Source organism: Bemisia tabaci, chromosome 4 (assembly GCF_918797505.1).
Source record: "Bemisia tabaci chromosome 4, PGI_BMITA_v3".
Classification (NCBI taxonomy): Eukaryota; Metazoa; Arthropoda; class Insecta; order Hemiptera; family Aleyrodidae; genus Bemisia; species Bemisia tabaci.
This window is the reverse complement of record NC_092796.1, coordinates 3,565,766-3,577,454: the sequence shown is the minus strand read 5'-3', so window position 1 is coordinate 3,577,454 and position 11,689 is coordinate 3,565,766. Positions and strand designations below refer to the sequence as shown.

The 11,689-nt window shown below is 40.6% G+C and overlaps 2 protein-coding genes across 2 annotated transcripts; both read right to left on the bottom strand.

Annotated features, from left to right (window-relative positions):
* Positions 1-206: 206 nt before the first annotated feature.
* On the bottom strand, positions 207-3,468 carry LOC140224376 (protein tyrosine phosphatase domain-containing protein 1-like). Its single transcript, XM_072299053.1, has 2 exons — positions 2,594-3,468; positions 207-522 (listed from the first exon to the last, which is right to left on the bottom strand). The coding sequence occupies exon 2, from the start codon at positions 519-521 to the stop codon at positions 207-209; it is 315 nt and encodes a 104-aa protein (XP_072155154.1). The 5' UTR covers position 522; positions 2,594-3,468.
* A 1,093-nt stretch (positions 3,469-4,561) lies between these two features.
* Positions 4,562-8,689, bottom strand: LOC109031337 (uncharacterized). Its single transcript, XM_019042793.2, has 2 exons — positions 8,509-8,689; positions 4,562-6,514 (listed from the first exon to the last, which is right to left on the bottom strand). Exons 1-2 carry the CDS (start codon positions 8,578-8,580, stop codon positions 5,654-5,656), a joined length of 933 nt encoding a protein of 310 aa, XP_018898338.2. The 5' UTR covers positions 8,581-8,689; the 3' UTR covers positions 4,562-5,653.
* Between the last annotated feature and the right edge of the window lie 3,000 nt (positions 8,690-11,689).

Below are 11,689 nucleotides of genomic sequence, written 5' to 3'. Positions count from 1 at the left end.
GACACAGACGAATTTGTTATTACCCTCCTGAGCGCAGCGGGCGCCGAAGTAACGGCCACAATCGTCAGGGCGTCGGGCGTCCGACGCGAAGAGGTACTGCGCGGCCGCCTGGCACTTGCGCTGCTCGCGGACGTTCTTGGGGTTGAGTGGGCCCATCCAGACGTACGGCTCGAATTCGGCGCAGATGTTCTGGTCGATGTTCTCTTTCACGGCCGGCGGCACCGGGTTCTGCTGCGCGACCCTCTAGAGACGGTCACAAATGGAGGCACTGACCAGTGGGAGTAGATTCCTCTGATGGCTTTGTGGGTGGAGTCCCAGACCTCCGGGTTCTCGTACTTGCAGCGGCGCCCACCGCAGAAGACGGCGCACTGGACGCCCTTGGGCGCGCGACGCCGGACGCTCTCCGAGAAGGCCGAGTAGTTCGCTTCGATCGTGATCCCTTGCAACGACTGCGCTACACTCGTCACCGCCGCCAACGATGTCCGTCGCTCTTTCACCATACCAGCTTTCGCTGGGCTCATTCTGATCCAAAAAATATACAGATTTTATCAGTGAGCAAGCAGCGGGCTCATTGTTGAAATCGATCGACAGAGCTACAGACAAAGAAGACATAGGGAATATGGAGCGATCCTGTTGGTTGAAATGGGTGTTTGTTACAGACTAAGCGAGAAAATGATGGACTATTTGTAGGGCCTCTCGGGGGTTGCCGTTAGTTAGTCTATTGCCTACCTTCTTTGTTCATTGCAACCACCCGCTTCCACCAATAGGATCCCTCCAAATCCTTTTTGTCTTCTTCGTCTGTACATTTGTCGATCAATCTCAACAATCAGCCCACAGGGGGTGGAAGGGGGGCTGTACATTTTTTGAGAGAAAACCAACCACAGTATTTCTTTGAATTTTCGCGCAGGGCCGGATTATGGGGGTGGCCACAGGGGCCGCGGCCCTTCGCGGCAAAATGTAGGGGGCGGCAAATTTTGCGATCTTTTTGAATGTAAAAAGAGAGAAAAAAATCGGATTCAGAAAATAAATTACAAACAAGAAAAGACGACAAAATCTCTCATTTCTTGAGAGTGAAAGTATAGTAATTTCTAATTTTGTCGTCTCTCGGTGATACATGAGACAACACCTTCAATTAGTCGAGTTAGAGAAACAAAACACGCAATTTGACCTGGAACGGAGCGGCGCGGCGGTCAGCATGAAACGCATAGCGCCTACAAGACTACATGAATACTTCACGCATTGCGTCAAACACACTGCGGTCAGCAGCAGTCGGCTGGAAACCCATAGCGCCTGCAAGACTGCATGAATACTTCACGCATTGCGCCAACACAGTGCGGTCGGCGCGGCGGTGGAAGTTAAAATTTTTAACCACATACATGTTTGTTCTTTCATAATGTTTTCGCTCGTTTTTTATAAATGGAAGGCCTTGCCGAAACAGGGATGGGTTTACGGAACTGAACTTTTGTTGGTGTTGACAGGGCTTTCACAAAAAATGTACCCAACACGACTAAACGCGTCTCATACACCCCTCCCCCATCGACACGTTCACTTGAAGTTTTTTAATAGATCGTAATCGACGGATCACATGGGTGAGATTATATTGATATCGATTGGTTCAATATGTAACCACAGTCTCAAAAGTCAATTTAGAAATCTGAGGTAACGGGTCTTATGTGATTGAATTTTTACTTTCTGCCAATGAAAAGTGAAATTGTCAGGAATTGTCCCATTTTTAGCTTTTCCAAATTAAATCCTAAAATTTTTGTTTGAGATTATGTTCTATTGTTTTGAACCAAACGATACATCGAACCACTGTCGAATACGATCCAATGACAAATTCAAATAACAAATGAGAAGGGGGCGGAAAAATACGGGCGGCCCATGGGCGGCAAGTAGGTAAATCCGGTCCTGTGTTCGTGTGGATATTACGTGTAATGAGAGGATAAAATGTAGAAGAAATTTTAGGTAAACCCTTTGGCTGGTTTCCGTTTACTAAGCAGAAACTTAAGAAAAATGTGCAACGCTGCAATCAAAGATATTCTTTCTCCGACTTTAGCCATCAATTTAAGTTGCTTTTGGTTCAACCTGCCTAGCTGGATTGCATTATTTGCAGCAAGGAACTAAAATTCCTGGATCATCTATAAAATCTCACATCTGCACGAGGAAACTGATGGTTTTATGTTGTTTTTGAAACAAGTCAGAAACAGTAGTGCCATATTGCAAAATGTAGTCCAATTAAAGTTACGCATATTTTTTCTACAAGTAGCATAGATTGCAACCGTTGCAGCGGAATGTTGTGTATTTTGCTTCTCTGAAGATTGAAGGGGCCTTTCTTTTTTCGAACTAAACGTAACAAAATTTAAATACGTTGCGACTTTCCGTCGCATCAAAACTTACCTATCTTTCTGATACATGCAACTCATACTTTTGATCATTTAGCGTTGGCATGTAGTAATTATCAATGATGTAAAAATATTGTAAAAAAATGTTATTATACTGCATTAAATCGCAACTTTACTTCAATATTTTAGTTGCACTGGGTTACATAGTCTTGAATCAATCAGTAAACCAAAAAATGGGTCTAAGTACTTACGCAGTAATAGTCAAAGACGCATGATGTGAGTCCCAGCTGATTTTACCTTAAATTTCGTCATGAGAAAAGGGAGAAAAAACACCACGTAAACATTTTGTATCTGTTCGTCATGCACTTGGTTAGTCGACTCACGGAAGGTCCCATTCCGTGGCGGATACCACGGCTGGTTTACGTACAGCTGGCTACATTCCGTGACTGTGTTGATGCTGTTATCACTTACTAAGTTTCCAAAGAATGCTCCCCTCCCGCCTTCCCACTAAGAGCTTCAGCCTCGTCGCTTTGTTTACAAGGAGTAACCAATGACAACCAAGGGTAAGGACAATGGTACAGGCGCACAGCGCACAGCAATTCATCCACTACCCTTACGGCACTGAAAGTTGGTCATATTTCTGCCAAACGGAACTATGTGCAGTATGACGTGATCCCTGTCATGTATATATTCTTATGGGTCTCAGGGCTCATGTCTTAATGCACATAGTTCCGTTTGGCAGAAATATATCCAGTTGGAGATTGCATCGGATCCAGCGACCTCCGGAGCACGATGGATCTGATTGATACGGTTGATCTATTATACTGCCGTGATAGCGAAGAGGGCAGTAAGCGTACAAATTAAGTTTTGAGAAAACGGGCGCAGAAGCGCCTGATCGGAAAATTTTATTTTAGAGGCATCCGTTCTTTGTCAAAGTGCTACTAATCGTCAGAGACTCCTAGAAATCGTTTGGATGATTAAAAATCGACTGATTTCATTTCAATTACATTGAAAGGGTATTATTCATTTTCATGTTAGGCTGTTACTAGTGTCAGGCAAAACAGCCGTAAGTGCTATTTTCTGCATGCTTTTGTGGTTGCGTTTTGGACACACAACTAACACATTTCCGAGTTAGAAATTGTCAGAGGAGGGCGCGCGGTACTTTATTTGAAAGCACTGTTTTCATATTGGCTCTATAGAGGAGTGTCACTTACTGCTGTCTTGCCTGCAACTGCGTCATTTTTTGCGCACTTACGGCTTTCTCATAAGTCTCGTTATAAAATTAAGATAAATTGTGCTGTTTTAGCGATTTCATCTAAAAGAGCATGGAATTGTGGAAGGGACGAGAACGTAGTTAAAATCGAGATTGCGTCAATTTTTCCAGCCGCCAACGTTTCATCTGCAGCCCCCGTTATTTTTAATCCACAAACTATGATTTTTAAGGCAGATACAGCTTGCTGAAGTTAACATAATTTTCCTAATTTCCTATGTATGGTTCCAAAAGTACTTTGTCCTCGCATCAAGGAATTTTAAGATGCACCTTGAGGCTAATTGAATTTGTAATATTTTAGTGAGCCTTTGACATTGCACTGTTTAAACGTGCGGGTTTTTTTTTTTTTTTTTTTTTTTTTTTTTTTTTTTTTTTTTAAGGAATTGTTTGTGTAACCGATTGAGCAAGAAACAACTATCTGTCTAGGGGGAAACTCATGAACATGAATTTGCACAGAAAAAACTACAGCGTGATTGAAGCGTAAAACACATGTCGCATATCACGACACAGGTGTTTTCGCTAGGCTGAGCTTCACACGAAAGTGCAGTTGAGCATAAGTGGAAGAAAAGCTAAATACACGCTCTAATTTTCAACTGACATTCTCGCAAATTTTGCCAGTAAATATACTGTTTTAATTTACCTGCTTCTTCAGAAGATTTTGGACTCATTTTTGCTAAAAAAAAAAAAAAAAAAAAAAAACTATGTTGCACGCAAACTCTGTGCACATAGTTCCTTTTAGAATAAACACGTCCACTTGGATTCTTTACTTTAGGTACTTTGAGTTTGGCAAGTAGGAACCGAATGCGTTTATTTATATCTATATTTGCACTTACGGAAATGTTAATGGCAGATATAAGTCATTTCCAAAACCTTGAAGCTGGTCCCATTCTGAAAAATTTGTTGCAGGTAGGTAATCTAGAATTAAGAATGTTGAAAAAATGTAAAATAATTGAATGATTCACAACAGAATAATGATTTATTCAGAACGCTTACTTTACATAATTTTTTCCCTAACCTGGAATGTGTATAGAACAATCAAATCTTGATTCGGAACATAATTTCTCATTCCTATAATGGTGAACGGATTTCACCCGGAAGTCCGGAACACTATTACCGTGCTCTCTAGAAATAATGCAGGTACCAAGGCAGTTTCGAGTTTGCTCTGGCATATTTGTGAGTTAAATCGTCTTTTCTCCGATTCATGTACCCTTGTTTTTCTTTTAAATTTCCGTTACTATAAAAACCAGGATTTATGGACTTAAGCTTAGACTTACAGAGGTTTGAGAATTTTTACTCGCGAAAATAACCTCATCATCCGTGCTAAATTTGCTACAATGTTTCAAAACTTTGTCCAGCAAATTTAATTCAAAAATATGATTATGTAATTGGACGACCTTAACCAAAATCAACTTAATTTTGAGGTGCTTATTTTCCTGTCTTAATTGCCGATACAAAAAATGCAACGAAAATATTGAAATAATATTACGATTCAATTCAAAACATTTTGAGATTTCAATAATTCAACATCATTTGGGCAATCAATGCCAATTTTAAGCGATCCATGGATGAAGCTCATCGATCCAAAAGGTCATGTTGCCAAAGATCGGCAACTTCAAACTTATTTCAATTGAATTGCAATAAAGTCCAATTAAAGGAGCCCCTTCAGTTAGTGAATAGGCAACATACATAACACTCCGATGCAGAAGCAAGAATTTACCATGTAACCTCATTTTATTGCAACCTTTGCTTCGCTATCCTTAGGTGTCTGATGATTGTGATGCAGATGAGCATTCTAAAAAATCCTCGAACAGGATAGGAACACAATTTTAAGGCAGCTCATTGTTTAAAAAAATGAAACACGAGAAGAAATGAGAAATCAGTTAGGCTGCTCCTGGTTAATACCGTCCAATTACTTGGCCACACACTTAATTTTGCGGCTGCTTTGAGAGTAAGTCTGCGTCTAATTTTTCGATGGGATAGTTTACTGGCTTGGAAGATAAGCCAAAACTCATTTTTGAGGTTTAGGTTGTTATGGATTATCTTATGGAGTTCTCTGGTCGTCCGGTCTTCTGGTGGGGTCGTTATCGCCCGGCCTTCTGGTGGGATCATCAGCGGCTGGTGTTTTGGTGGGATCATCAGCAGCTGGTGTTTTGGTGGGATCATCAGCGGCTGGTGTTTTGGTGGGATCATCAGCGGCTGGTGTTTTGGTGGGATCATCGACTGGTATTTTGGTGGGATCTCCTGAATTTGAAGCTCCTTCTACATTTGGTTTTCCTGTGCCATCATCTACTGGTTTATCGGTGCGATTATCAGCTGGTTTAGCGTTGCGATCATCTGCTGGCTTCTGGTCATCATTACTCAGAGGTCCTCTATTAGGAGTCCTATCTGGATCGTCAGCAGGGGTCGGTGGTCTGAGCGGTTGTGGTCTTGGCTGCGGGTTCGACTCGGGTTTCGGCTCTGGTATCGGCTGCGGTTTTGGCTGCGGGGTCGGCTCTTTGGGTTTGGAGAGGACTTCGGTGTTGAAGTTCTGGGCGCAGTAGGAGAGTGGTCTCTCGGCGGAAGGGAAGAGGCTCGGCCAGACTCTGACGACACAGACGAATTTGTTATTACCCTCCTGAGCGCAGCGGGCGCCGAAGTAACGGCCACAATCGTCAGGGCGTCGGGCGTCCGACGCGAAGAGGTACTGCGCGGCCGCCTGGCACTTGCGCTGCTCGCGGACGTTCTTGGGGTTGAGTGGGCCCATCCAGACGTACGGCTCGAATTCGGCGCAGATGTTCTGGTCGATGTTCTCTTTCACGGCCGGCGGCACCGGGTTCTGCTGCGCGACCCCCGTTCGCCGGAATCGACCGAACCTGAAAAACATTCGCCTCTCCAGGTTTTGACTGACGCCTTCATCCTCGCCCTGAGAAGCGTTCGATAAAAATTAGTGATTAGCAGCAGTGCACTGAAAAAAAAAAGATTGGTAGAATTTACCATTTCTTCACGCCGTATTTCACACAGCGTGGAAGAATGGTAAATTCTACCAATCTTCAAGTCGATTCTGCCAGAGGAATGGTTAGGTACTTATACCAGTGTATAGTTACGTTTACCTTTCGACTGACAGAATTGACTCTAAATTTGACGCTGTGTGAAATACAGCGTGAAGAAACGGAAAATTCTACCAATCTTTTTTTCAGCGTGATTTGGCAGGTTCCAGGATTTGGACGTATTTCTACTAAACAGGACTATGTGTGGGTGGGAAATACGAGGTGTGTACTTTAGTTCTCGGGCCGCAAGAGTGAATGGCAATTATAAAACGCCAGTGACGTCAGCGGTGATAATGGGAGCAATCCGAGGAGCTACGCGGTTTTTAACTCATGAGCCCTGTCCACAAGGCTCTTGAGTCATGCCCACGGCTCATGAGTCCTGCATACAGTTGGCACATAGTTTCGTTTGGTGAATTTTAAATCCCGCTTTTCGAATTCTTCAAAAAGAATCAAGCCCACTTTTACATTGTTTCCGAATCAGCTCACCACGAGCACACCTTATCTCCCCCACCCGCACATAGTTCTGTTTGGTGAAAATACGTCCATTTGATGTTCTCCAGAGGGAGTAAGGTTGCAAAATCGACTGGAATATTTACATGTTCCTCAGAGATTAGACTGTATTTGAGGATTTATTCGATTGAAAAGGGCGTATGAGACTTCCAATGCTTTTAAGATTGCGCAATGTACTTCTTTAACCTGTATAAAAGCTGTGCCATGAATTTTTCACCAAATATCTGCTCCGAATTTTTTCTCTGTATTGTGTGAAAGTAAGACGACTATGGGTGAAGTTCATTTGCTGGAAATGTAAAGGAAAGTTGTACAATATCAGCAACATTGCAAGCCTTATACGCCCTATTACCCGAAGAATTCCGTAATTTCTGTTCAAACTTTTGCTGAGTTTCGCGTTTAATCAGAGGACAAATCGGTGAAATTGTTGGTCAGAAATGCCCAACAGTCTTGCAATTATTAAAATACGATTACCGAGTAGGCATTTCGCAACTTTGAGTTATAGGTACGTCCTTTTGTTTGAGAAACGATGTATTACTGAGAGTGGAAATTACGAACCTAGTAAAATATCATAGTTCCGGTTGGTTTAACATTTTTAGGCGTTTTTTGGTACCAAAATGTGGGCGCAACATTCTTCCACACGATGTTATTAATACCTACTTCATATTTGAATTTTTAATCCTTACTATAGGTATTGTCAGCGATGCATGGTAACATTTTGTGGCCTCCGAGTGCAAAAAAAAAACGTAACTTCATTTCGTAACGTCGCGAAATTTTGACTGGAAAATTTTATTATTGCCACGAAACCGTGGGACATTTCTTATTGAAAATTTCAATGAATTTTCTTCTGATTGCACGATAAAAATATGAACATTTTCGACAGAAATTTCAGTTGTTATTCCCGTAAAAAATATAACTGCTCGAGCAAATTTTGTAACATTGGATTGAAGTTACGTCCTCTCATCTCAAAAAAGACGTCATGATGTAGAAATTTGAGGAATAAATTCCATAGGATGCCTCCTAATTTTACCTCGACCATAATACTTCCCTTATGCCCAGATTTTTATTTCGCAAATTAAAATACTGCCACTTGCTGAGGTAACTTCCAACTTAATGGTACCCTCATACCAACAAACACTCTATCTCAAGTTGTCATCGGAAACTAAACACGATGTATCCAAATCTGCACTTGTGTGCAGGATCCAGCTAGGCTTCATTACCGTGCCTTTATTATTCAGTGTCGTAAGAAAGTCTTCAGCCGGCCACGGTCCTGGACTCTAATGTCGTGTCATTAAAACTGATACGCTTTTTGTTTCTTTGTACCATATTTAAAATGATTCTTTAATTTTTTAATGTCACTCACCGAGGCACGTAAAATTAGAAACAATAAAAGGGCCCACACTAACTCCAACTGCTTCAAATCGGCAATCACCATCCCACTAATTGGTGTTTCGGAACACTTGGAAAAAAATCAACAAAGTAGGAGGTATCGGTATAAGTACATGCAACTTCCCAAATCACGAATAAACTCAGAATCTCTGCAGAATTATCACGTTTTATACCTGCCGAGAGAACAATTCATTGCCTTAGCTGGTGTTCTGAACACGCAGTCTTTTTGCACGCGTGCCTACATTGTTACAAAATTTTGCTCAGAAAACGACAATCAGTATAAAGGCGAAATCACTGGAATACACTAATACTACTAATAGTAAAAAACGGCTACATCATAGTGTTTTTATTTAAATTTAGACGGAATAAAGCCCGTAAAAAGAAAGAGTGAAAAAGAGGAACTGTCCCGAGGGCTGCTCGGTGCGTGAAATCACTCATTTGCGCAGAAACTGACTTTTAAAGGCTGCAAAATTCCTCTTTCGGCCCTTTTTTTGAGTACCTTAACGACGTTTTCTTCACTTTTTAAGTCAAAACTCTCTCACAGAATATATAATAACTATGTTTCAGATCAATTTTAATTTGCAAATGCATGCACCTCCAGAATACCTCAGGAAAAATACTGAAATCGATTGACCCCTACGTAGGTAGAAGAATAATCAAGGCTTGGTGGAGATAAAATCCTAAATGCAAATGTATAAAAAATAAAATAAAAAGGTTCAACAGCGTAAAGTAATACACTATCCCGACGAAATGAAAGAAAGCCATTCATCACAATGAATCGGAAAATGCGCTTTTAATTAGGTATATAATTTTGGATTAATTTTTTATGAACAAGGACCGAGAATTGACTTAAATCTGTGAAAACGATTCTATGTGGCACTGATTTCAACAAATCTGGTAGGTCGGTTCAGAATTCGCGTTTTTTGCAAGCATGCAGAACATAATTTGACACCGGTGTCCTTGTTAGAATTCGCTGTTTTTGATTGTCAGGTCGAGGTCATTTGCTTCATCTGTTTTTGACGCACACGAGACTTCATGCATTTACTGTGATGAATCCAGATTTCGATTTTCAATTTTCTCCAGAATTCGAGAGACTGGTTACGTCAAAAGCGATCGAAGTGGTCTACCGTGCTGTCATCGATGAATCACCGTAAAAATGACAAATCGAACATGAAAATTTTGGCACTGAAAACGATGAAATGCTATGATAGCAGCCTAAGCTGTTAAAAGTGTATTTGAAGATCCCTAGATGCTGGGAATTGTTTACGATTGCAACGTTACACGCCACTTTTCATGTCTTATTTTATTCAAGGTTTTTTTTTTTTTTAAGAATATATGTACAGCTTTTTCAAGAGTTTCAGGGGATTTTTCAGAATGTTCTCAAATAAAATCATCAAAAATTTTGACGCGATATTTTCATTCCTTTTTTTCTTTTTATTAAACCCAAATTAATTTTACGTGGTTCGAGTTTCTGAATCGGTGCAATAACGACACATATTTGGATTGCATTTTGCAAAAAGGAACCACTAGCATTGCAATGTTGCTGAGATTGTGCAACTTCTTTTGTCTTGGAGGAAAACCCCGATTATCCCTTAATAGTTCCTATTTTACTCGCTAAAAACTGTAAATTCAAGACAAAAATTACCATCTAAATTTCATAGTTTTTCACAATTTCCGCAATTTTATTGCAAAGGATGAAGTTGCACAATCTTAGCATCATTGCAATGCTAGTGGTTCCTTTTTGCAAAATGCAATCCATTTTCCCGTTCATCAATCGTAAAACCCGGGCGAAGAATCAGAAGCACCTAACTGATTTCAAGCAAGATTGAAGAAAATTACGCCCCGAAATTTTCGTTCATTCTATTTTAGGTATTATTTTCATTTAAAAAAGAAAATGAATAAAATAAAATAATAAATAAATAAATAAATGATAATAAATAAATAAATAAATAAATAAATAAATAAATATGGTCTGAATCTCTGAACTCCTGCATTTAATATCAGAAGTAGACCGGCTCCTCGAAACGGCTAGGGAAAATTATATTTTCACCGGAAAACATACATGACAATAAACTCTCTACAATCTTGTGATCCTAGGATATCAAGCTCGCGCCTCGCGGTAGCACTGTTGTGTACACTGGAGTGGAAACATGTGTGGAAATTGTATGCACCGGGGTAGGTGTGACACGAAGAAAATGCGACTTTGCAACGGCTTAAGCGCACCCCGTAGCGTAGTATATGCGCAATGCATGAAGTATCCTGCAGACTTGTAAGGCGCTGTACTGAGCGCGCAATGCATGAAGTATCCTGCGATCCTGTAAGGCGCTACAATGCGTCTCGCGCCGTGCGCGCTAGCCCCGCGTCGCACTGTGTTTGGTGCGATTATTGGAACTTGGGTCAGCGGTTATCAACTTATGATTTTGAATTTGTTGTAAAGTTTGCTGGAATTACTGTCATTTCAATGATAATACATTACATAAAACCCAACTATTTTTCTTCGCCTCATCTACGTATTATTATAAATAATTTTGAATAAAAGCATGCGAAGCTACTTTCAGGCTCCCTCGTTGCTCAGCAATGTGATGGCGTGATCATTTGGACTACATTTTGATACTCGGAACTATAATTTCTGGCTCATCTGTAAAAACTCTTGTGTGCATATGGGAACTAACGGTGCACACGCTGTTCCCGAACGAAGTCGGAAATTGTAGTTCCTAATTGCAAAACGAAGTTAATTTGATCAATGATCCCTTTCGAAGCGTGGGGTATGGATTCGAACAAGCGGAGGGTATAGATTTGATCGAAATGAATCGATCAAATCGACTCAGGTTTGTTGATGATTTTTCGGTTGAATTGGTGTCGATCAGTTCACAGCCATCGGTAAAGTGGTGATAATCTCATTCTACAATTGTTTCCCTAATCAATTACATACATATGTGGTTTTTTAGAGTTAGTTTATTTATAATCTTGAATTATTGAAAATTAAATAAAAGACAAATTTTACCCAAAAATTTTTCTTCTGGGCACGCCAATGCAGCACTATTATTGTTGCAATTTACAACTTGTTTACTTATATCCCTGTTTAAAGAAATGAAAATTGGAGAAAATGTTGACTTAAGGGTGGTTCGGTCATAAATAAAAGCAGCAAGTCCGTG

Coding starts and splice junctions, on each gene's coding strand:
- LOC140224376 (XM_072299053.1), bottom strand. CDS start 521: ATGAGCCCAGCGAAAGCTGGTATGGTGAAAGAGCGACGGACATCGTTG.
- LOC109031337 (XM_019042793.2), bottom strand. CDS start 8,580: ATGGTGATTGCCGATTTGAAGCAGTTGGAGTTAGTGTGGGCCCTTTTA. Junction 6,515..8,508: donor TTCTAATTTTACGTGCCTCG/GTGAGTGACATT, acceptor AACGCTTCTCAG/GGCGAGGATGAAGGCGTCAG.